This window comes from Cervus canadensis, chromosome X (genome assembly GCF_019320065.1).
Source record: "Cervus canadensis isolate Bull #8, Minnesota chromosome X, ASM1932006v1, whole genome shotgun sequence".
NCBI classification, from domain to species: domain Eukaryota; kingdom Metazoa; phylum Chordata; class Mammalia; order Artiodactyla; family Cervidae; genus Cervus; species Cervus canadensis.
The window spans coordinates 36640947-36667786 of record NC_057419.1 but is presented as its reverse complement, the minus strand read 5'-3'; the positions used below and the strand labels follow the sequence as shown (position 1 = coordinate 36667786).

The following is a 26840-nucleotide window of genomic DNA, read 5'->3' as shown; positions in this document are numbered from 1 at the left end:
GAGAAAATAGGCTGACTAGACTTCACTCAGAAGCTCTCAACCAATTGTTCACAAGAAGTGAAAAATAGGAGTAATGGAGAGAATACAGGGTACTAACCTAACAAAAAGGACTTAGCCACCTCTAACTTCTAGCTGCCTAGTCCCTATATCCTCTTCCTGACTCTCCCACTGCCACTACTGCTCTCTAGGCTTTGCCACTCAAAGAGTGGTCTATGGACCAGCAGCATCAGCATCTGGGAGCTTGTTAGAAAAGCAGAATTTCAGCCTCCCATCAGACTTATTGAATCAGAATTTGTACTTCAGTGCTTGCTTCAGCAGCACATATACTAAAATTTGAAAGACACAGAGAAGATTAGCATTGTCCCTGCACAATGATGACACTCAAATTTCTGAAGCATTCTATATTTTTGGATTGGAAGTTTTGGATTAGCAGATGCAAAGTGTTATACATATTCTTCCCAGGTGGCTCAGTGAGTGGTAAAGAATCTGTCTGCCAATGCAGGAGTTACGGAAAATGAGGACACAGGACAGAGATTGTTGTCTGTTTTGTTTTCTGTTGTATACCTGTGAGCACCTAGGACATTGCTTAGTGCACAGTAGATGCTCAAGAAATACTGTATTAATGAATGATGGTCTATATCCCTCTCACCATCAATTCAGTTATTAAAAAGCAGTGGGAATTAATGACTTGCCATTTTAGATTTTAAAGAAATCCAAAACACCATATTTTAAACCACAGATAAATATTCCAATCCAACAGGTTTATCAACTCTACCAGACACTCCCATCCCATGTTTCATATGCCAAGTAACAATCCTTATACAGAGAATTACCAGCCTGGAAACATATGTACAGGGTTATTATGTTACATTCATACTCTGAAAGGAATGGAATGAAAAAAAACAGAGGGCAATTGTTTTTCCTCTTTATATTAGGAGTTTAAGTTTGTGTTTTGATTCTACCACAAAATACCCAATTTTCCCAGTTAGATTTTAATATTCCTTCCCTTGTATTCTCACAGCCTTCTGTGTTTGTACTTCTATCATAACACTTTTGGACTTTCATTATAGCTGCTATGCAAAAAGATGGTATCTGGGTAGAAGAGCACCTAGTACCTGTAGTCTATGAAACTGAATTGCCACAAGCCAGGTATAAGTGGAAAGATAAAGCACATATCTGTTAGCACTGTGCTATAGTTGTTTTATCGAAGGAAAACAGCTGATAGGTACTCTTTGAAAGGAAGATTGCCAGAGCTGATAGTTTAAGGAATCCATTTTCACTTTTCCAAAGGATCACCTGATTCTGTCCCTGGAAGAACATCGGTGTGCAAAAGGGAGAAACATAACTAAAGATTTTGAAGTCCTGGTTGAAGTGTTCTTCAGGTCATTATCAAGGGCAACGAAGCAAAAAATAGCACCTATGAGACTATGAATGAGACCCATGAATGAGAACTGCAGTCTTCTTAGTCTTACAAATCTGTCACAGTCATAATGGTGTGATGTCTGCTGGAATGTCTTTGGCAAACTAGGCCTTTGACAGAAAAACAAAAATTGGTCACACCAGTAAAGACTTTGGACTATTGGCATCACTATGACTGCATTTATTTAGTAGTTTTCATCCAAGAAAGAATATAGGTAAGAGTTTCTCATAAAACTTCCCATATGCCACAGTTGTTTTACTATAGTAACATTTGGTTATTAACAGCACATTGTTACAATAACATTTCTACTCTGCAATAGCTACAAAGAAAGTGTCTTTATCACTGCATTCATTTGATTGGCAGTAAGTGTATCACAATGTTTTGCAATGTCCAACTATGGCCAAAAAGATAAGCAGTGATGTTTCTGAAATGTCTTTATAAATACCACAATGGCAACAGTAATGCAGAGACTAAATTATCAATAATATCAAAATAACAAATCAACTATTTCATTTTAATGTCTTCTTCTAGGTTTTATCCATAAGAGCATATGTCTTTTATATAATTGCAATGATATCACCATCATGTCATATCTCAGACAAGAAGACTGATAATTTCATGAGGGGGGTAAAATAAAGAGACACCTATGATGTATTATGCTTACCTTCTGCAAAACTTTCCATACTTTTTGATAAAATCCAATTGGAACTCTGTTCAATGCACCATCCAGCCTTCTTCGGCGTTGCCATTGACCTTGACGACTATCTTTAGATGTCTGTTGACCAAATGCACTAGGGAAGGACCCACTACTTAGACTCATAGAGGTTCCAGATGGCTTGGGAGAAAAGCAGAGACAAGAACATAAATCAAAAGTCACCTCTGTTTTTATGACTAACGTATTATAGCACAGTGAATAATAAACACACTCAGCAGAATTATAAACCACAAATTTAAGTGTAACAGCCAAGACACAGAGGTTATAGTGAAGCTAGCAGACTTACGAGTAGCTAGCAGCAATGTAAACAGATATAATCCTTTTAGAAACCATCTAGTGATACATAAGAAGAGCCATAAAAATACTGATGACATGGGAGGTTCTTCACTGTCTCTTTCCAAGGTTATTTCTGTTAAACTTTTAACTGGTCTATGGCTTAATTTGTTGCTCTCATAGGCTATAACACAAGCTTCAATTTAAAAGAATCAAAATAAGACACAAAGTATGGTATCTTACTACAATGAAATTAAATTAGAAATCAGTAGCAAAAGGAAATTTGGAAAATTTACAAATATGTGAAAATTAGACAATACATCCCCAAATAACCAGTGGGGCAAGAAAGAAATCACAAGGAAAATTAGAAAACACTTTAAGATGAACGAAATTGAAAACAACATACCAAAACTTATGGGATACAGCTAAAGAGAACTTTATTTTATAAATGTTTGTACTAAAAAAGAAGAAATATCTCAAATTAATAACTAAACCTTCTACCTTAAGACAATGAAAAAAAGAAGAAATGAAGAGCAAACTAAAATGAAAGCAAGGAGAAGAAAAAATTAAAATTATAACAGAAAGAAAAATAAAAAAGAAAACAAAAGTAACTGAGGAAAAACCAATGAAACCAAAGTTTGTCTCTTTGAAAATCAACAAAATTGAAAAAGATTTATCTAGACATACCAAAAAAGGGAAATGTATTAAAATCAGGATAGAAAGAGAAGACTCACTTCCAGTCTTAAAGAAATAAAAAGGATTATAAGGACATACCATTGGTAGCCATAGTGCCAAGATGGCAGTGTAGAAGGATGTGTGCTCATCTTCTCCTGTGAGAACTCCAAACTTGCAACTAACCACTGAACAACCATCAACAGGAGAATGTTGGATCCCACCAAAAAAAAGATTCCCATGTTCAAGGGCAAAGGAGAAACCCCAACAAGACAGTAGGAGGAGTGAAATCGCATTTAGAATCAAACCTCATACTGGCCAGAGATGCTCGGAGGGCTCAAACCAAACCTTGTGTGCACCAGGACCCAGGTACCCCACAGAGACTGAGCCAGACCTGTCTCTGAGTGTTTAGGTGTCTCCTGTAGAGGCACAGACCAGCAGTGGCCTGCCAGGGGGACAGGGGCTCTGGCTGCAGAAGACCTGGGAGGCGCAGGGTGTGAACCCCACATAGAGCCACCGAGCAGACAACCCACAAACTGGAGAACAATTGTAACAAAGAAGGTATCGCACTGTTGCGAAATTCTAGGGCCCACTGCAGATTTCCCAACCTGGGGATCTGGCAAAGGGACTGAGAACCCACAGGGAATTTGACTTTGAAGGCCAGTGGTATTTCATTACAGAACTTCCACAGGACTGGGGAAAAACACCCTTGGAGGGCACACACAAAACCTTGTGTGCACCAGGACCCAGGAGAAAGGAGCAATGACCCCACAAGAAACTGAGCCAGGCTTGCTGTGAGTGTCCAGGAGTCTCCAGAGGAGGCATGAGTTGACAGTGACTGCCGTGGGGTCAGGGGCGCTGAATACAACAGTCTTGGCATAAGCTCCTTTGAAGGAGTTTACCATTATTGCCATTACCCTTACCATAGGTAAGCCAAACTACAAGGAGGGAACAGAGCCCTGCCCATCAACAGAAAACTAGATTAAGATTTACTAAGCATGGCCCGCCCATCAAAGCAAGGCCCAGATTCCTCCCATCAGGAAGCTTCCACAACCCTCTTATCCTTATCTATCAGAGGACATACAGAATGGAAACCACAATTACAGAAAGCTAACCAAACTGATCGAAGTGCTCTGGCTGCAACGGACCGCACAGAAGCTTGGCCGTGAGGAGCTACCCCTCGCCCAAGGTCAGGGGTGGCGACTGAGAGCGCCAGGCTGCGATGGGGCAGGAACGGCCCAGAGGAGCTACCCCACGTCTGAGGTCAGGCGGGGCAGCCAAGACTATCTACCCCACCCCTGAGGTCAGGGGCGGCAGCCAAGAGGAGCAACCCCACGTCCAAGGAGCGGTGGCTGCGGGGGCACAGAAGGGCCGAGAGGAGCTACTACATGTTCAAGGTCAGGAGGGGCGGCCGTGAGGAGATATTCCTCATCTAAGGTAAGGAGCAGTGGCTGCGCTTTGCTGGAGCAGCCATAAAGAGATACCCCATGTCCAAGGTAAGAGAAACCCAAGTAAGACGGTAGGTGTTGCGAGAGGGCATCAGAGGGCAGAAACACTAAAACCACAATCACAGAAAACTAGCCAATCTGATCACATGGACCATAGTCTTGTCTAACTCAATGAAACTAAGCCATGCCGTGTGGGGCCACCCAAGACGGTTGGGTCATGGTGGAGAGATCTGAACACAATGTGGTTCACTGGAGAAGGGAATGGCAAACCACTTCAGTATTCTTGCCTTGAGAACACCATGAACAGTATGAAAAGGCAAAATGATAGGATACTGAAAGAGGAACTCCCCAGGTCGGTAGGTGCCCAATATGCTACTGGAGATCAGTGGAGAAATAACACCAGAAAGAATGAAGGGATGGAGCCAAGCAAAAACAACACCCAGTTGTGGATGGGACTGGTGATAGAAGCAAGGTCTGATGCTGTAAAGAGCAATATTGCATAGGAACCTGGAATGTTAGGTCCATGAATCAAGGCAAATTGGAAGTGGTCAAACAGGAGATGGCAAGAGTGAATGTCGACATTCTAGGAATCAGCGAACTGAAATGGACTGGAAGGGGTGAATTTAACTCAGATGACCATTATATCTACTACTGTGGGCAGGAATCCCTTAGAAGAAATGGAGTAGCCATCATGGTCAACAAGAGAGTCTGAAATGCAGTACTTGGGTGCAATCTCAAAAACGACAGAATGATCTCTGTTCGTTTCAAAGGCAAACCATTCAATATCACTGTAATCCAAGCCTATGCCCCAACCAGTAACGCTGAAGAAGCTGAAGTTGAATGGTTCTATGAAGACCTACAAGACCTTTTAGAACTAACACCCAAAAAAGATGTCCTTTTCATTATAGGGGACTGGAACGCAAAAGTATGAAGTCAAGAGATACCTGGAGTAACAGGCAAATTTGGCATTAAGTAAAAATGAAGCAGGGGAAAGGCTAACAGAATTTTGCCAAGAAAATGTACTGGTCATATCAAACACCCACTTGCAACAAAACAAGAGATAGCTCTCTACACATGGACATCACCAGATGGTCAATACCAAAATCAGATTGATTATATTCTTTGCAGTCAAAGATGGAGAGCTCTATACAGTCAGCAAAAACAAGACTGGGAGCTGACTGTGGCTCAGATCATGAACTCCATATTGCAAAATTCAGACTTAAATTGAAGAAAGTAGGGAAAACCACTAGGCCATTCAGCTATGACCTAAATCAAATCCCTTATGATTATACAGTAGAAGTGACAAATAGATTCAAGGGATTAGATCTGATAGACAAAGTGCCTGAAGAACTATGGACAGTGGTTTGTAACATTGTACAGGAGGCGGTGATCAGAACTTTCCCCCAAAAGAAGAAATGCAAAAGGGCAAAACGGTTGTCTGAGGAGGCCTAACAGATAGTTGAGAAAACAAAAGAAGTGAAAGGAGAAAAGGAAAGATATACCTATCTGAATGCAGAGTTCCAAAGAAGAACAAGGAGAGACAAGAAAGCCTTCCTAAGTGATCAATGCAAAGAAATAGAGGAAAACAATAGAATAGGAAAGACTAGAGATCTCTACAAGAAAATTAGAGAGAAGGGGTCCCAAGATAGCAGAGGAACAGGATAGGGAGACCACTTTCTCCCCCACAAATTCATCAAAAGATCATTTGAACAGTGAGCAACTTCCACAAAACAACTTCTGAATGCTGGCAGAGGACACCAGGAACCCAGCAAGGCAGCCCAATCTCTTCAAAAGAAGGCTCAGTTCAGTTCAGTCACTCAATCATTGCGATCCCATGGACTGCAGCATGCCAGGCTTCTCTGTCCATCACCAACTCCCAGAGCTTGCTCAAACTCATGTCCAAGGAGTCAGTGATGCCATCCAACTATCTCATCCTCTGTCATTCCCTTCTCCTCCTGCCTTCAATCTTTCCCAGCATCAGGATCTTTTCCAGTGAGTCAGTTCTTTGCATCAGGTGGTCAAAGTATTGGAGCTTCAGCTTCAGCATTAGTCCTTCCAGTGACTATTCAGGACTGATTTCCTTTAGGATTGACTGGTTTGATCTCCTTGCAGTCCAAGGGACTCTCAAGAGTCTTCTCCAACACCAGTTCAAAAGCATCAATTCCTCGGCACTCAGCTGTCTTAATAGTCCAACTCTCACATCCATATATGACTACTGGAAAAACCATAGCTTTGACTAGACAGACCTCTGTCGGCAAAGCAATGTCTTTGCTTTTTAATATGCTGCCTAGGTTGGTCATAGCTTTTCTTCCAAGGAGCAAGTGTCTTTTAATTTCATGGTTGCAGTCATCATCTGCAGTGATTTTGGAGCCCCCCCCAAAATAAAGTCTCTCACTGTTTCCATTGTTTCCCCATCTATTTCCCAAGAAGTGATGGGACCAGATGCCATGATCTTAGTTTTCTGAATGTTGAGTTTTAAGCCAACTTTTTCACTCTTTTCTTTCACTTTCATCAAGAGGCTCTTTAGTTCTTCTTCATTTTTTGCCATAAGGGTAGTGTCATCTGCATATCTGAGGTTATTGATATTTCTCCCAGCAATCTTGATTCCAGCTTATGCTTCATCCAGCCCAGTATTTCACATGATGTACTCTGCACATGAGTTAAATAAGCAGTGTGACAATATATAGCCTTGATGTACTCCTTTCCCAATTTGGAACCAGTTTGTTGTTCCATGTCCGGTTCTAAGTGTTGCTTCTTGAGCTGCATACAGATTTCTCAGGAGGCAGGTAAGGTGGTCTGGTATTCCCATCTCTTTCAGAATTTTCCACAGTTTGTTGTGATCCACACAGTCAAAGGCTTTAGTGTAGTCAATGAAGCAGAAGCAGATGTTTTTCTGGAATTATCTTGCTTTTTCTATGATCCAAAGGATGTTGGCAATTTGATCTCTGGTTCCTCTGCCTTTTCTAAATCCAGCTTGAACATCTGACAGTTCACAGTTCATGAACTGTTGAAGCTTGGCTTGGACAATTTTGAGCATTACTTTGCTAGTGTGTGAGATGAGCGCAATTGTGCAGTAGTTTGAAAATTCTTTGGCATTGCCTTTCTTTGGGATTGGAATAAAAACTGACCTTTTCCAGTCCTGTGGCCACTGCTGAGATTTCCAAATTTGCTGGCATATTGAGTGCAGCACTTTCACAGCATCATCTTTCAGGATTTGAAATAGCTCAACTGTAATTCCATCACCTCCACTAGCTTTGTTTGTAGTGATGCTTCCTAAGGCCCACTTGACTTTGCATTTCAGGATGTCTGGCTCTAAGTGAGTGATTACAGCATCATAGTCATCTGAGTCATGAAGATCGTTTTTTGTATAGCTCTTCTGTGTATTATTGCCACCTGTTCTTAATATCTTCTGCTTCTGTTAAGTTCATATCATTTTTGTCCTTTATTGTGCCCATCTTTGCATGAAATGTTCCCTTGGTATCTCTAATTTTCTTGAAGAAGAGATCTAATCTTTCCCATTCTATTGTTTTCCTCTATTTCTTTGCATTGATCACTTAGGAAGGCTTTCTTATCTCTCCTTGCTATTCTTTGGAACTCTGCATTCAAATGGGTATATCTTTACTTTTATCCTTTGCCTTCAGCTTCTCTTGTTTTCTCAGCTATTTGTAAGGCCTCCTCAGACAACTAGTTTGCCTTTTTGCATTTCTTTTTCTTGGGGATGGTCAAAAGGAGGTAGGACAAAATATTAAAGACAAAAACAGAGAGAAAGGATTTAGGGTCAGAGATCCATCCTGGGGAGCAAGTGTTGAAGGAAGAGAAGTTTCCGCACAATAGGAAACCCTCTTACAGTTGTGACAGTGGGGACCTTTGGAATCTCAGAGGTCAACATAACCAAAACACACACACACAGAGACACACAGACACACAGACAGACAGACACACACAGAATATATGCCTAACTGCAACTACTTGCAGAGAAGTGGCTCAGACACTTGTGTCTGCCAGCAGCAAGTGGGGGCTGGGCAGGTAGGCATGGGCTGCATCATTGGTCCTTAGGGTAAGGACTGGGCTTGAATGCCTGAGGACCATCTGAATGGGGTAATGTGAGATAGTAACCCAAACTGTTGGATCACCAGAGAGACAAAAAAATTAAAAAAAAAAAATGGACCTTTCCTGTGAAAGGCTCTTACTCCCCACGGTTACCCCTGGCATGCTCAACAAAGGAGTCACCTTTGTTGAGAACAAAAAAAAAAAAAAGAGAGAGAGAACAAAGGATTGTACCCTAGCGAATACCAAAGGAGAGCAAGTCGGATGCCATTTAGGGCCCTCCCTCCCCTGAGGCAGAGAAGCAGTGGGACAGCCAGAGCTGTAAGGCAAGGGGTTGCTACAATCTTGGCCCCAGAGACTACGTCTTTCACCAAACTATAAGCAGGTTGCCAGTTGCTAGCCATGTCTTCCTGGGATCGTGGGTGGTTCACATCCACCAGGAGTGTCACAGAGAAGCTGAGATCAGCTTCCCAGAGGAGACACACGGCACATTTGAGATTGTACCCTTTGACGCACCCAGGAAACTGAGTGGTCAGGACCAGGGAGGTGCATAAGATGCACAGCCCACCTGGGACAGTGCGCTTAACAAGCACCCAGTCGCCTGAGCAGCTTGGTCCTGGGAAGGGCACAAAATGCACAGCCTATCTGGGTCTGTGCCCATGCGGAGCACCCAAGAACCTGAGTGGCTTAGATGTGGGAAGTGCAAGAAATGCAGGACTCACTTGGGACAGCACCCTTGCAGAGCATCCTGGAGCCTAAGCAGTGTGGAAGTACATGCCACCTTGGGCTGTGACAAACCCAGTGTGGTCCATCCACTGCATGCACCCCACACACATGCCAGCAGTATTTGTTTGAAGTATCTGTCTCTCCCCACAGCACAACTGGACAAGTGAGCCTAAATAAGTGGCCACCTTTACCACCTTGTGTCAGGGCAGAAATTAGACACTGTAGAGACTTGCAAACAGAGGAAGTCAAAATAAACAAAGAAGGGGGAAGCCACCCTGGAAGTGACAGGTGCAACAGATTAAAACCCTGTAGTTAATGCTGAGATGGTGTATTTGAGGGGCAACTATAAAGAAAGCTGAGCGCTGAAGAATTGATGCTTTTGAGCTGTGGTGTTGGAGAAGACTCTTGAGAGTCCCTTGGACTGCAAGGAGATCCAACCAGTCCATCCTGAAGGAGATCAGTCCTGGCTGTTCATTGGAAGGACTGATGCTGAAGCTGAAACTCCAGTACTTTGGCCACCTCATGCGAAGAGTTGACTCGTTGGAAAAGACCCTGATGATGGGAGGGATTGGGGGCAGGAGGAGAAGGGAACAACAGAGGATGAGATGGCTGGATGGCATCACTGACTCGATGGGCATGAGTGTGAGTAAACTTTGGGAGCTGGTGATGGACAGGGAGGCCTGGCCTGCTGCGATTCACAGGGTCGCCAAGAGTTGGACATGACTGAGTGACTGAACTGAACTGAACTGATAGACCATGAGAACAAGTATAAGTCAAAACAAGCAACTCTCTGACACTGAACTGACTCCACACTGCCCACAATAGCTCCAGAGCTATTCCTAGATATATTTTTACTATTATCACTTCTTAATTTTTTAAAATAATAGTTATTTATTACTACTTTAACTTTCATTTTTATACCTACTATTACCTTTCTAAAAAAACCCCTATTTAAAAAAAACTCCATATATTTTTTAAATTTTCATGATTTTTTTGTATTTTTTATATTGTATTTTTGAGAGTCTAACTTCCATTCTAGGTTTTTAATCTTTGCTTTTTGATATTTGTTATCAATTTTCTACCTTTAAGAATCTAATTTTCACTATCCATTTTCACTTAGAGATTTGATTACTGGCTTGATTTCTCTCTCCCTTTTTGACTCTCCCTTTTCTCCCCCAGGTCACCTCTATCTCCCTTCTCCCTCTTATCTTCCCTATATAACTCTGTGAATCTATCTCGGTATTCATGGCTCTGGAGAGTTGTTTCACCATTAGCCAAAGGGTTTTATCTTCTGTGCTGCATGGATGGAGAAGTCTTGAGGCTACTGCAAGAAGAGGACCAAAATCCAGAGGCAGGAGGCTCAACTCCAGAACTTTAGAGCATCAGAAAACTCCTGACTCCATGGAACTTTGATAGACAAGAGCCCACTCCAAAGTCTCCATATATACACTGAAACCAAGCTCCACACAAGAGCCAACAAGTTCCAGTGCAACACACAGCACGTTAATTCTCCAGCAAAATGGGAACAGAATCCTGAACATTAAAAGACGGGCTGCCCAAAGCCATACCAAACCCGTAGATACCACAAAACTCACTACTGGACACTTCACTGCACTCCAAAGAGAAGAGATCCAGCTCCACCCACCAGAACACAAACAGAAGTTCCCCCACCCAGGAAATCTTGACAAATCAATGGTCCACCCTGCCTCCAACCCACCACAGGGAGCAGACTCCACAGTTAAGAGGAACCACAGTCTTCCAGCTTGCAGAAAGGGCACTCCAAACACAGCAAAGTAAACAAAATGAAAAGGCAGAGAAATACTCAGCAGGTGAACAAATATGATAAAAACCTACCAATCCAAACAAAAGAGGAGGAGATAGGGAGTCTACCTGAAAAATAATTCAGAATAATGATAGTAAAGATGATCCAAAATCTTGAAAACAAAATGTAATTACAGATAAACAGACTAGAGACAAGTACTGAGAAGATGCAAGAAATGTTTAACAAGGACCTAGAAGAAATAAAGAAGAACCAATCAATAAAGAACAGTGCAACAACTGCAATTAGAAACACTTTGGAGGGAACCAACAGTAGAATAACTGAGGCAGAAGAGGGGATAAGTGAGGTGGAAGATAGAGTGGTGGAAATAAATGAAGCAGAGAGGAAAAACAAAAAAATAATTAAAAGAAATGAGGACAACCCCAGAGACCTCTGGGACAATGTTAAAGGCCCCAGTGTTCAAATCATAGGTGTCCCAGAAAAAGAAAACAAAAAGAAAGGGCCTGAGAGAATACTTGAGGAGATAATAGTTGAAAACTTCCCTAAAATGGGGAAGGAAATAGCCACCCAAGTCCAAGAAACCTAGAGAATCCAAACAGGATCAACCCAAGGTGAAACACCTCAAGACACATATTAATCAAAATAATAAAAATTAAACACAAAGACCAAATATTAAAAGCAGCAAGGGAAAAGCAACAAATAACACACAAGGGGATCCCCATAAGGATAACAGCTAATCTTTCAGTAGAAACTCTTCAGACCAGAAGGGAATGGCAGGACACATTTAAAGTAATGAAAAAGAAAAACCTACACCCAAAATTGCTCTACCCAGAAAGATCTCATTCAGATACTAAGGAGAAATCAAAAGCTTTACAGACAAGCAAAAGCTGAGAGAATTCAGCACCACCAAACCAGCTCTTCAATAAATGCTAAAGGATCTTCTCTAGACAAGAAACACAGAAAAGGTTTACAAAAATTAACCCAAACAACAAAGTAAATGGGGATGGGATCATATTTATCAATAATTACCTTAAATGTAAATGGGTTAAATGCTCCAACCAAAAGACAAAGACTGGCCAAACGGTTACAAAAACAAGACCCCTATATATGCTGTCTACAAGAGCCCCACCTCAAACCTAGGGACACATACACTGAAAGTGAGGGGCTGGAAAAAGATATTTCATGCAAATGGAGACCAAAAGAAAGCAGGACTAGCAATACTCCTATCAGATAAAATAGACTTTGAAATAAAGACGATGATAAGAGACAAAAAAGGACACTACATATGATCAAGGGATCAACTCAAGAAGAAAATATAACACTTATAAATATATATGCACCCAATAAGAGCACCCAAGGCAAAGGCTAACAAGTATGATAGGGGAAATTGACAGTAACACAATAATAGTGGGGAATTTTTTTATCCCATTCACTCCTATGGTTAGATCAACCAAACAGAAAACTAGCAAGGAAACATAGGCTTTAAATGATACAATGGACCATTTAGATCTAATTGATACATATATATAGAGAGAGCACTTCACCGCCCCCCCCAAAATGGATTTCACCTTTTTCTCAAGTGCAAATGGAACATTCTCCAGGATAGATCACATCCTGGGCCACAAATATAGTCTTGACAAATTTTAAAAAACTGAAATTATTTCAAGCATCTTTTCTGATCACAATGTGGTAAGATTAGATATTAACTATAGGAAAGAAACTATAAAAACACACACACATATGGAGGATAAACAACATGCTTCTGAATAACCAACAGATCATGGAAGAAATCAAAAGGGAAATCAAAATATGTATAAAACAAATGAAAATGAAAACACAACAATCCCAAACCTATGGGATTCAGTAAAAGCAGTGCTAAGAGGGAGGTTCATACCAATACAAGCTTACCTCAAGAAACAAGTGAAACATCAAATAAACAACCTAAGTTTACACCTAAAGCAAATAGAAAAAAAAAAAACCAGAAAAACCGCAAAGTTAGTAGAAGGAAAAAAATCATAGAAATCAGAGCAGAAATGAATGAAAAAGAAATGAAGGGGACTACAGCAAAGATCAACAAAACTAAAAACTGGTTCTTTGAGAAGATAAATAAAATAGACAAACCATTAGCCTGACTCATCAAGAAAAAAAGGGAGAAGAATCAAATGAATAAAATTAGAAATGGAAATGGAGAAATTACAACAGACAACACAGAAGTACAAAATATCATAAGAGACTACTTTGAGCAACTATATGCCAATGAAATGGATGACTTGGAAGAAACAGAGGAATTCTTAGAAAAGTATAACCTTCCAAAACTGAACCTGGAAGAAATAGAAATTTTAACAGAATCATCACAAGCATGGAAATTGAAACTGTAATCAAAAACCTTCCAAGAAACAAAAGCCCAGGACAAGCTGGCTTCACAGGTGAATTCTACCAAAAATTTAGAGAAGAGCTAACACCTATCCTACTCAAACTCTTCCAGAAAATTGCAGAGGAAGTTAAACTCCCAAACTCATTCTATGAGGCCACCATCACCCTAATACCAAAACCAGACAAAGATGCCACCAAAAAAGAAAACCACAGGCCAATATCACTGATGAACATAGATGCAAAAATCCTCAATAAAATTCTAGCAAATAGAATCCAACAACATATTAAAAAGAACATACATCGTGATCAAGTGGGCTTTGTCCCAGGGATGCAAGGATTCTTCAATATTTGCAAATCAGTCAATGTGATACACATTAACAAATTGAAAGATAAAAACCATATGATTATCTCAATAGATGCAGAGAAAACCTTTGACAAAACTGAACACCCATTTATGATAAAAACTCTCCAGAAAGCAGGCATAGAAGGAACATACCTCAACATAATAAAAGCCATATATGATAAACCCACAGGAAACATTATCCTCAATGGTGAAAAATTGAAAGCATTTCCTCTAAAATCAGGAACAAGACAAGGGTGCCTACTCTCACCACTATTATTCAACGTAGTTTTAGAAGTCCTAGCCACAGCAATCACAGAAGAAAAAGAAATAAAAGGAATCCAGATTGGAAAAGAAGAATCAAAACTCTCACTGTTTGCAGATGACAAGATCATGGCATCTGGTCCCATCACTTTATGACAAATAGATGGGGAAAGAATGGAAACAGTGACTGACTTTATTTTCTTAGGCTCCAAAATCACTGCAGATGGTGACTGCAGCCATGAAATTAAAGATACTTGCTCCTTGGATGAAAAGCTATGACAAACCTAGACAGCATATTAAAATGTAGAGACATTACTTTGCTGACAAAGGTACATACAGTACATTGGTTTTTCCAGTAGTCATGTATGGATGTGAGAGTTGGACCACAAAGAAAGTTGAGTGCTGAAGAATTGATGCTTTTGAACTGTGATGTTGAAGAAGACTCTTGAGAGTCCCTTGCTCTGCAAGGAGATCAAACCAGTCAATCCTAAATGAAATCAACCCTGAATATTCATTGGAAGGACTGATGCTGAAGCTGAATCTCTTTGGCCACATCATAGGAAGGCTGACTCATAGAAAAGACCCTGATGCTGGGAAGATTGAAGGCAGGAGAAGCAGGGGACAACAAAGGATGAGATGGTTGGATGGCATCACTAACTCAAAGGATATTAGTTTGATCAAACTCTGGGAGATGGTGAAGGTCAGGGAAGCCTGGTGTGCTGCAGTACATGCGGTCTATGACACACCTCCCAGAATATTGGAAATAAAAGCAAAAATAAAGAGCAAATAGGACCTAATTAAACTTAAAAGCTTTTGCACAACAAAGGAAACTATAAGCAAAGTGAAAAGACAGCCTTCAGAATGGGAGAAAATAATAGCAAATGAAGAAACAGACAAAGGATTAATCTCAAAAATATACAAGCAACTCCTGAAGCTCAATTCCAGAAAAATAAATGACCAATCAAAAAATGGGCCAAAGAACTAAACAGACATTTCTCCAAAGAAGACATACAATGGCTAACAAACACATGAAAAGATGCTCAACATCACTCATTATCAGAGAAATGCAAATCAAAACCACAATGAGGTACCACCACACGCCAGTCAGGATGGCTGCTACCAAAAGTCTACAGCATAATGCTGGAGAAGCCTGGAGAAAAGAAACCCTTCTTACACTGTGTGGGAATGCAAACTAGTACAGCCGCTATGGATAACAGTGGGAGATTCCTTAAAAAACTGGAAATAGAACTGCCATATGACCAGCAATCCCACTTCTGGGCATACACACTGAGGAAACCAGATCTGAAAGAGACACGTGCACCCCAATGTTCATCGCAGCACTGTTTATAATAGCCAGGACATGGAAGCAACCTAGATGCCCATCAGCAGACGAATGGATAAGGAAGCTGTGGTACATATACACCATGGAATATTACTCAGCATTAAAAAGAATTCATTTGAATCAGTTCTAATGAGATGGATGAAACTGGAGCCCATTATACAGAGTGAAGTAAGCCAGAAAGATAAACACCAATACAGTATACTAATGCATATATATGGAATTTAAAAAGATGGTAACGATAACCCTATATGCAGGACAGAAAAAGTGAAACAGATGTACAGAACAGACTTTTGGACTCTGTGGGAGAAGGCGAGGGTGGGATGATCTGAGAGAATAGCATTGAAACATGTATATTATCAAGTGTGAAACAGATTGCCAGCTCAGGTTGGATGCATGAGACAAGTGCTCGGGGCTGGTGCACTGGGAAGACCCAGAGGGATGGGATGGGGAGGGAGGTGGGAGGGGGGAACAGAATAGGGAACACATGTAAATCCATGGCTGATTCATGTCAATGTATGGCAAAAACCACTACAATATTGTAAAGTAATTAGCCTCCAACTAATAAAAATAAATGAAAAAGAAAAAAGAAAAAAAAAAGAATCAGAGATGACTGAGTGACTGAACAATAATAGCAACATCAAAGCAGTAGAATAAAACATAAAACCCACATCATCGTAATAGATACAGAAAAGCATTTAATAAATTCTAACACTCCTGTGACTGTGTGGATCACAACAAACTATGGAAAATTCTTAAAGAGATAGGAGTACCAGACCACCTTACCTGTCTTCTGATAAACCTGTAGGTGGTTTAAGAAGCAATAGCTAGAACCAGACACAGAACGACTGACTGATTCAAAATTGAAAAGGGAGTGTGACAAGACTGTATGTTGTCACCATGTTTATTTAGCTTATATGCAGAGTGCATCATGTGAAATGAAGGCGTGGATGAATCACAAGCTGGAATCAAGATTGCTGCTAAAAATATCAACAACCTCAGATTTGCAGCTATCAGTCTAATGGCAGTAAGTGAAGAGGAACTAAAAGAGCCTCTTGATGGGGGTGAAACAGGAGAGTGAAAAAGCTGGCTTGAAACTCAACATTAAAAAAAACTAAGCTCATGGCATCTGCTCCCATCTCTTCATGTCAAATAGAAGGGGAAAAAGTGGAAGCAGTGACAGATTTTATTTTCTTGGGCTCCAAAATCATTGTGGATGGTGACTGTAGCCATGAAATTAAAAGATGCTTGTTTCTTGGAAGGAAAGCTATGAGCAACCTAGACAGTGTATTAAAAGGCAGAGACATCACTTTGACCACAAAGGTCCATATATCCAAAGCTATGGTTTTTCCTGTAGTCATGTATGGATGTGAGAGTTAGACCCATAAAGAAGGCTGAGTGCCAAGGAATTGATGCTTTTGAATTGTGATGCTGGAGAAGACTCTTGAGAGTTCCTTGGCCTCCAAGAAGATCAAACCAGTCAATTCTAAAGAAAATCAACTCTGAATACTTATTGGAAGGACTGTTGCTTATGCTGAAGCTCCAATACTTTGGCCACCTGATGCAAAGAGCTGACTCATTGAAAAAGACCCTGATGCTGGGAAAGATTGAAGGCGGGAGGAGAAGTTGACGACTAAGGATGAGATGGTTAGATGACATTGCCAACACAATACAGATGAATTTTAGCAAACTCCAGGTGATAGTGGAGACTAGAGGAGCCTGGCATTCTATAGTTATGGGGTTGCAAGGAGTCGGGCATGACTTAGTGATTGAAAAACAACCCTCCCCTTCATGATAAAAACATTCAACAAACTGGAAACAAACGGGTTCTTCCTAAATCTCATAAAGGGCATCTACAAAAAACCCATTGCTGACATTATAATGAATGGTTGATAACTGAATGTTTTCCCTCCTAAGATCAGAAGAAGATAAAGATGTTTAATCTTGCTACTTCTATTCAACATCATACTGGAGGCTCTAACCAGAGCTATTGAGCAAGAAAGAAAATAGAAGTCATTGAGAGTGCAAAGTCATTTGCAGATGACATGGCCTTGTATATAGGGAATTCACTAAAAATCAATTAAATCTAATAAATGATTTCATTAAGTCTGCTTGATATAAGATCAATACACAAAAATCAATTGCATTTCTAAACAGTAGCAATCAACAATCTGAAAATGAAATTAAGAAAATAATTCCATTTAAAACAGCATTAAAATAATAAAATACTTAGGAATAAATTTAACAAAAGAACTGTAAAATCTACACTCTGAAAACTATAAAAGATGTTGAAAGAAATTATAGACCTAAATAAATAGAAATCCTATTTTAATGGATCAGAAGGCGTAATACTGTTAAAAGGCCTAATACTGTTAAAATTTCAATACTCTCAAAACTGATCTACAGGCTGAACACAATCTTTATCAAAATCCTACAGAGTTCTTTGCAAAAATTGATAAGCCTATCCTAACATTCATGTGGAAACTCAAGAGACCCATGATAGCTAACACAATCTTAAAAAAGAAGATCAAAGTTGGAGAACTCACAATTCCTAATTTCAAAATTTATTACAAAGCTATAATTATAAAAAATGTGTTGGGAGACACTGCTTTGGGAAAGCAAGTGTTCTCGTTACTTGCTGCAAATTCTTCCTTCTCTGGAAAAAAAAAAAGACTGTAATACATGCATAGGTTAGGTAGGTATATCAGTGAGGTAGAATTGGGAGTTCAGAAATAAACCATTACACTTTTGCCAATTTTTAACCAGGGTGTCAAGAAAAGTAAATGTAGGAAAGATAGTCTTTTCAAAAATAGTGCTGAAACAACTGGATAGTCACATTCAAAAGAGAGAAGTTGAACCCCCTACTTCACTCCATACACAAAAAATAAGTCCAAATGGGTTACTATGCAGAAAAGAGTTAACACAGCAGGCCAGAAGTGCTATTCTTGGAAGGCCTGATGACAAGATTGACCTTTGGTTGGTATTTGGAAAGCTGGATTTTGGGAGGGTTCCCATCATTCTCAGAATTCAGTAACAGTGGCTTATTGTGCCTAAACTGTTTGTGAAAACACTAGGGCTTATATTGAACACTTACTTTCTCTCTCGGAGTCTAGAGTTTTGGTACATGCCAGACAGAGGCTGTGTATGTGACCAGCCTTCAACAAGAAGCCCTGGGTGCTGAGTCTTAAGTGAGCTTCCCTGGTTGGCAATATTTCATACATGTTGTCACAACTCATTGAACTGGGAATTGCATCCTGCCTGTGTGACTCCACTGAGAGAGTACTATGGAAACTGGTGCCTATTTCCCCTGAACTTTGTCTAATGCACCTTTTCCTTTTGCTGATATTGCTTTGTATCCTTTTGCTGTAATCACAACTTTTAGTATGACTATATACATAGTCATGTGAGTCCTCTTAGTGAATCACTGAATCGGGTGGGGGGTGGTCTTTTGGGCACCCATAAACATAATCATAGACCTAACTGTAAAAGCTAAAGCTATAAAACTATTTAAAAAATAGGAATAAATCTTTGTGACTTTGGGCTAGGCAAAGCCTTCTTAGATAGGAAACTAAAAGTAAAATTAGATAAGCTGGGCTTAACCAAAACTAAAAACTTCAAATGACACTATCAAGAAAGTAAATCCAGTGGTTGATATTCTTCAGAGGAAAAAAAAAAGTGAAAAGACAATCCATAGAATGGGAGAAACCATTTGCCAATCACATATCTAAAAAGGGGTTTGTATCCAGAATACATAAAGAACCTTTAGGGACCTATATCCAGGTGGTGCTAGTGGTAAAGAAACCGCCTGTCAATGCAGGAGACATAAGAGATGTGGGTTCAATCCCTGGGTTGGGAAGGTCTGCTGGAGGAGGAAATGGCAACCCACTCCAGTATTCTTGCCTGGAGAATCCCATTGGACAGAGGAGCCTGGCAGGCTACAGTCCATAGGATTGCAAAGAGTTGGAAACAACTGTAGTGACTTAGTACACCCACATATCTAGAATATAAAAAGAATCTTTACAACTCAACAATAAAAAGACAACCCAATTAACAAATGGGCAAAGGATCTGAATGGACATTTCTCCAAAAGAAGGTAGACAGTCAATCGGCACATGATTAATGATAATTAATAATTATGATGATTAATATCAGCCATTAGGGAAACGTGAAATCAAAACTACAGTGAGATACCACTTCATACCCACTAAAATGGTTAGAATCAAAAAGATGGTCAACAGTAAGGAAAAGACCCTGATGCTGGGAAAGAATGAAGGCAGGAAGAAAAGGGGATGACAGAGGATGAGACAGGTGGATGGCATCACTGACTCGATGGACATGAGTTTGAGCAAGTTCTGGGCCTTGGTGATGGGTAGGGAAGCCTGGCGTGCTGCTGTCCACAGGGTTGCAAACAGTTGGATACAACTGAGCGACTGAACAACAACCAAGGATTGGTAAGGATATGAAGAAACTGGAACCTTCAGACATTGCTGGTGGGAATGTAAAATGGTACAGTCTCCTTTGGAAAACAATGTGGCAATTCCTCATAATGCTAAACACAGTTACCAAATGACCCAGCACTTCCTCTTCTAGATGTATATCCAAGAGAAAAAAAAATATGCCCAAATAAAAACTTGTACATGAAGGTTCGTAGCAGCATTATTCATTAACAGTAAAAAAGCAGAAATAACCCAGATGCTTGTCACCTGGTGAATGGATAACCAAAATGTGCCACATATCAATATGGTAAAGTATTGTTTAGCAATATAAAGGAATGAAATATTGATACATGCTACAACATAATGAACTTTGAAAAACTTATATAAGTAAAGGATAAAATACATTGGGGAAAGTGGCTCTTTGCCAGCTTAGATTCAGAAATAAATATAAAATGAAAAGAATATAATGTAAATATTTCCTGAGAACAGAGCTTCTTACATATTATTTTGGGTCAAATGCCCATATCACCATTGCTATGTAAAAGAGAAAAGCATCCTAAGGCATTTCAATTGGCACAGTGATGTACCAAGAAGATGAACTCCATTTGATTTATCTTCAGTGTCCTCATCTCTACCATCAAGATCCTAGGCTGTTAAGTGGAGTCAAACAATAAAGGTTATTCAGACTAGTTTCCAAAACCAAATATCAGTAGTTCTGAGATTTTAGATTAATTTCTCCTCTATGCCTCTGTCTTCCTTTATTAATGTGGATGTGACAAAGTTGGCCAAGTCATACTATACTAATTCAGTTCAGTTCAGTTTAGTTCAGTTGCTCAGTTGTGTCCGACTCTCTACAACCCCATGGACTGCAGCATGCCAGGCTTCCCTGTCCATTGCCAACTCCCAGAGTTTACTCAAACTCATGTCCATTGAGTCTGTGATGCCATCCAACCAACTCATCCTCTGTCATCCCCTTCTCCTCCTGCCTTCAATCTTTCCTAGTATCAGGGTCTTTTCAAATGAGTCAGTTCTTCACATCAGGTGGCCAAAGTATTGGAGTTTCGGCTTCAGCATCAGTCCTTCCAATGAATGAATATTCAGGACTGATTTCCTTTAGGATGGACTATACTAATTGAGGTCAAGAGAAATACTAATATTGTTTCCAATAGTTTCCCATTTTTATTTGATCGCTATCTGGCCTTAATCTCTTCAGTCTAAGAATTGAATAGGCCATTAAAGATCATTGATTTAAGCCAAGGAAACTAAATCAGAGGTCAGTTTTCCTAAACTGTAAGCTTCACGAGGGCAAGGACTACATCTGTTTTGTGCTTCCCTGTTGGCTCAGGTGGTAAAGAATCTGCCTGCAATGAAAGATAGCTGGGTTCAATCCCTGGATCAGGAAGATCTCCTGGAGAAGGGAATGGCAACTCACTCCAGTATTCTTGCCTGGAGAATTTCATGGAGAGAGGAGCCTGAAAGGCTACAGGCCATGGGGCCACAAAGGGTCAGACATGACTGAGCAACTAACACTTTCAACATTAATGTTTCCAGTACCTGGCACAAAATTGGTGCTCAGTTAATACTTACAAATAAATTAACAATCAGAAGAATAAGTAACCCGGTGGTTTTCAAACTTAAAAGTGCATCTGAATCACCCAGAAAACTGATTAAAACACAGACTGCCAGGCCTCACCCCAGCCTTTCTGATTTAGTAGGCCTAGGATAGGAACCAATATTTTACATCTCTAACAAGTTCCCAGTGGATACCAATGTTTTCTGGTACAGTGCCTGGCACATAGCGGGCACACAATTTTAACTATATTAGTTGCAAGAATAAGTGACTAAACAGATTTTAACAAGTACTTATTAAATTGAATTTTGTTTTCTGAAATGGAAAAGAGGTTGGAGTTGAACCCTCTCCCCTGCCTTTTTGGAAAAGAAATGGAAAGATTTCACCCTACATGAAGTTGATTTATAAATATAAGTACATGAAGTCAATTTATAAGTATACATATATGAAGTTGATTTATAAGTAAAAATCTAACTTTTTGACTCATTTCGCTTTTCTTTTCAGTCAATCTGTATATGTCATGCTTTATATAACAGCATATTCAAAGCATTTATGAATGGTGTATAACACAAGTATCAGCAATCACAAGAAAAGATGGTGACATCAAATCCTTACCCAGGGGATGGCCACCACTGGGCTATGAAAAAAGTTGAGAAAATAAATTTTTAAAAGGGAAAAAGCAAGGTAACCATTATGTGTTTTTAAGTTTTTAGTAGAGTAAAATTACAGACTATTCAAGTAACCAACCAGCATGCTATCATTAAAAAAGTAGATAAAATAGCCTAACTCAGGAAGTCATGGTAAAGGGTTAAATAAATAAAACTACCTTTAAATGTATTTTTTCCATAATCAGAAAAGAGGACATTGTTGAGCAGAGACAAAGGCTTAGAACAGTACAAAATACCAGATAGGCAGGCGAGAGTGGAAATCAGTACTTAGAAATAAGGTAATGAAAATTCAAAGCTCTCAGTCTTCTAAATTACAGTCCTAACGATTTTGGTTTTCTTGAAGTCCTATAGGTAGTGAATGTATAAAAATGAATTAAATGATATAGTTTTGTGGGTAGGTGAAGTCCTTAATATCATATTAATCTAGCTGGGAACATGAACTTCGAGTTCTAAATATATAATGAACTTGTAAGTAATACTGTGTGACTATAAACAACTATGAAGTATTTAGCCAATCACTCTCAACCAAAACAAGGACTGTTTACCAAGAACATCAGTTTAACTCAGTATGAAATGTAGTTCTTTAACCTTTCAGATAGGAAAATGTTCAGATTATCCAAATTGTCTAGAAAAAAACCCTGTAAACACTTTTCTGTCATGAGACCCTTTCTTATTCCATTCTGTTCTTCCACTTGCATAATATAAACATGAAAGGGTATCTGATAAGTATACCTAAATTAAGTTTACTTCAAATTAAACTTCAAGCATTCAGTCTTTATTTTCCTAAGTAGTTTCTGACTCCTAAAGCAAGCAAGCAAACAAACAAACAAACATATAAACAAGCAAAATTTCCATTTTGCCTCTCCTTTTTGGATGTGCTCCAGTATCATAAGCTAGTGTAAGTCTATTTTGAAGGCAGGAGGGGTAGTTTTAAGCTTTTCTTTAAAAGACTTTGAAATCACATGATTTTCTAAAGTTTTAAAAGAAACTATGGAAGTTTGTGTTATTTTTTTGTATAACACAATAATTCATCTATTCTCATCTCCAGGGAAAAAAATGAGTAAGAGGCTACAGTCTGATATTTGGTGACTCTCACCAACACCCAGATTGATTTATATGTTTTTTCCTCTATGCGTCCACAATGTGTTTCATATAGCTCTATCATGACAATGACAAAAATCTAATTTCTGGATGATAACTGAAAATAGATTTTTAAAAAGCCCTCACCTAGTCTGGTTCTTAAAAGTAAGAAATCTAAGTCTAAAATTACATGTTAATTAATTAATTAATTCAAAAATTACATTTAACCTTAACAGGAGGAATTCAAGGTTTTAATTTCTTGCTATCAGACACAAATTACTTTCATCTTAAAATTAGCAAAAGAGTATGGTCCTGAAAAATGAAAGCTTGATTGCTAGAAAGGAGAATCAAACAAGCTACTGTGTAGCTTATCTTATTTTAAAAAAGTCAAGAGCTCATGCATGTTTTGTAGAGCTAAAGGCAGGTTAATTTATGTTAAAGGATCCCTACTTGTTTCACCTGACTTTCAGTTGAGATAGACAGTCTACGAAAGTCCACCTGAAAAATAAATGGCTCAAATTAAACTTAGGATACGAACGAAAATACATGATCTTACAAAGTCTCATTCCAAAATAATGTTCTTAAACATGAAAATATCCCAATTCATTTCCCAAGTAGTATCTTACCTGCTTTATCTCACTTTTTAACTGCATGATCCCAGTTCGTTCTGTTTTGGTTGCTCCAACAGCACCAACCTCACGGATTGAAATAGCAGGGCTGATATTTGAATCAGTGGGGCGAACTATATAGCATGACAAATTAAAGAGAAAGAGGGAGGATAATCAGGTTCAAACTTTTTCTCCACCACTTTTAAAAGACTCAGATGTATGACCTCCTTTTATGTTAATAATAATGAAAAATTTAACAGCTATAACGTTTCTATTCAAAGTGTGGTCCACAGACCTGCAGCATCACCATCACCTAGAAGCTTGCTAGAATTTTAGGCCCAACTGTAGACCTATTGAATCAAAGTCTGCAGTTTAGCAAGATAACCCAAGATACTGTTCATTCTTATAAACAGTAAGGCTTGAGGAATACTGCTTTATAACTTTCTCTTACCACTCTAAGGTATTCATCCATCTGATATTATATATTTATTTATTCTAACTTTGAAAGTTAAGCATGGGAGATGACTCTTCTCATTTGCTCTGATGTTTTAGGTACTTGATATCAAATACCACTGCCAAACCACCAAGTGCAGGTATAAAGTTTATTTGTGATAGACCCCAAATGTATTTGAATTTATAGGTGAAAGGATACATCTGATGTATTATAGCAGCTACACACACATACACATCACCATAAATGCTACTTAATTATTGTCAATTGGGATACAAGAGAGTTTTAGATGATATAGATTGCTATTTGTGCTAAAGTAGAGACTTAAGATAATGTAAAGGAATATATAAGACAGTCCAAAACAAAATATGATAGTAATCTACTTAATTTAAGGGGGAAAAAAGACACACAGTGGTTTCCAAATCTTGTTCCAAAAGAGAGCTTTGGTTTAAACTGTTCCATATATAGGGGTTATGTTTATTTGGAGGAAAAGTTTCTCTGATAAAAGAACAGCATTTTAAAATCAATGAAACATCTAAAATAAGCACTGTGAAATAGAAATGCAGTTATTCAACCTTACCACTTCGTTCCACTCCAAACTCCTTGCCACTGAGTATGTGATGCAGGAGGTTCTTCATGGCTGAAGGACTGAGATTCATCAGGCCATCTGTGGCTTCCTCAGCTAGTCAGCAGAAATGTTAGGACAGAGGTATTTCTAATTGGCTTGCCATTCCCACCCCACTTTTTCTGTTTCTTTTCTTGCTTAGAATTCCTGAGTCACTTGATTGGAAGAACAGAATTATGAAATACATTTCCAGCACCATATTGCCTAGGCATGCATACTGCAATAGATTCTTAATAATTTAAGGACAGATTATCCAGTTTATGGATTAGCCAGGTTCTTGACTTCTTCAGTCCTCTTCCACATCAGTAGGGTATACTCAGTAGAATCTTTATTTGAAAGTGGGAAGAATGAAAGATAAGAAAAATCAAATTGGAAACCAGTTGGAGAAAGTAATGGATGTGTATATGAAGATAGGCTAAAATAATCAAAACTTCTCAGTCTGGAAATATGTGGATTTAAAAAGAGAATAGATATGAATCCTTGAAATTATGAAGAATATTGAGAAGATAACTTGAACTTGTTCATCAACATCAGACACCTATTATAAGTTTACTACATCTAGGTCATGATTTTAAGCAATGTTAGTACAAACAGGTATGACACAGTACTTGCCTTGAGAGGCTGACCAACTAGAAATGTGCGGGAAAGACCAGACATGTGAACAAGATAAACAACGATAAAACATGACATGGCTATACTAAGTGTCATATGAAAGGTACAGACAACAAATGCTTTGGAAATCAGAGGAGACATCAATCTCCAAGGATGAAAACTGTTAAAATGGGAAGCACTGTTGAAGTAGGAGGCAGAGGTCAGACTATTGAGGGTCTTGGATATCAGACTCAGGGACCTTGACTTTATCCTAGAAGAAATGAATAGCCATGGCTTGGGGAATCCACAAGAAAAAAATTTGTAATGGGCAATTAAGAAAAAGTGAAGAATGTTTGGGGATTTTATCCCTTCTTGAGGTTTATTATTGAATAATCAGACTCATAAAACATCCCTTAATATATATGTGCGTGTGTGTGTATGAGACTGACTCTTTGCGACCCTATGGACTGTAGCCTGCCAGGTTCCTCTGTCCATGGGATTCTCTGGCAAGAATATTGGAGTAGGTTGCCATGCCCTCCCTCAGGGGATCTTCCTGACCCAGGGTTCAAACCCATGTTTCTTATATCTCCTGCATTGGCAGGCAGGTTCTTTACCACTAGCGCCACCTGGAAAAGCCCAGTGTAATCTATAATAATAGATTACATTGTAATCTATAATAATTACAATGTAATCTATAATAATGTGCTGAACTGGAAATCATTTACAATAAGGCAGACTTGGACTCAAATTTCGCTATTTACTAGTTATGCAACTTTGGGCAAGTAATTAACCTGAGTTTCATTTTTTAAAAAAACTGATCATTATTTATATAACTTTTATACAATTTTAAAGGTTACTTTCCATTTATAGTTATTACAAAATTATAGGCTATGTTCCCATGTTGCACAATACATCCTTGAGCCTATCTTACATCCAATAGCTTGTTGAGTTCCAATTTCTTTTTCAGTAAAAGTGAGATTAAAAATACCTTCACCATTGGGTTGTTGTAAGGATTAAATGAGATAATGTATAAAAGTACTGTCTGGCATATGGTAGGTACAGAATAATCATTACCTTTATTTCTCTAAAGGATTATTTAAATATACATTATATCCTGTGATTTAGGTTGGATTCAAACCAATAAATTTAGCTACTTGCTAACAGTGCAATTAAAAGCCTTTGGGGGACATTTAATTGAAACAATGGTTAACATTGAGTTTTGCAACTATGATTTTATTTTTGTATGCAATCCCTCTCTCTATTATTTTGTCATTCTTGTTGAAATCAAACAAATATGAAAGTCATGCCATGGGGTCCCCCCATAATTCTGTGCTACAGCTTCCAAAGGCCCCATTTATTTTTCTAACTAAAACTACCACCTTGCCAAATATACCTTTAGCTAATATCAAAAAGC

General features: G+C 38.9%; 1 protein-coding gene and 1 non-coding gene across 6 annotated transcripts in view; one reads left to right on the top strand and one right to left on the bottom strand.

Annotated features, from left to right (window-relative positions):
• Positions 1-302: 302 nt before the first annotated feature.
• On the top strand, positions 303-409 carry LOC122436110. The gene has a single exon (XR_006267881.1). It is a non-coding gene; the product is annotated as a U6 spliceosomal RNA (small nuclear RNA).
• Positions 410-2021: 1612 nt separating this feature from the next.
• The window catches only part of PHKA1 (phosphorylase kinase regulatory subunit alpha 1), a 164199-nt gene continuing 139380 nt past the window's right edge, over positions 2022-26840 (bottom strand). For 2 of the 5 annotated variants that reach the window (XM_043458195.1, XM_043458198.1), the window contains 4 exons: positions 24791-24892; positions 23778-23893; positions 23602-23649; positions 2022-2255 (listed from right to left, as the gene is read on the bottom strand). In XM_043458195.1, coding sequence (XP_043314130.1) covers positions 2037-2255; positions 23602-23649; positions 23778-23893; positions 24791-24892 — 485 coding nt within the window. In that variant the 3' untranslated portion in view covers positions 2022-2036. The remainder of the gene's footprint in view (positions 2256-23601; positions 23650-23777; positions 23894-24790; positions 24893-26840) is intronic. The other 3 variants (XM_043458197.1, XM_043458199.1, XM_043458196.1) reach the window with 2 other exon arrangements.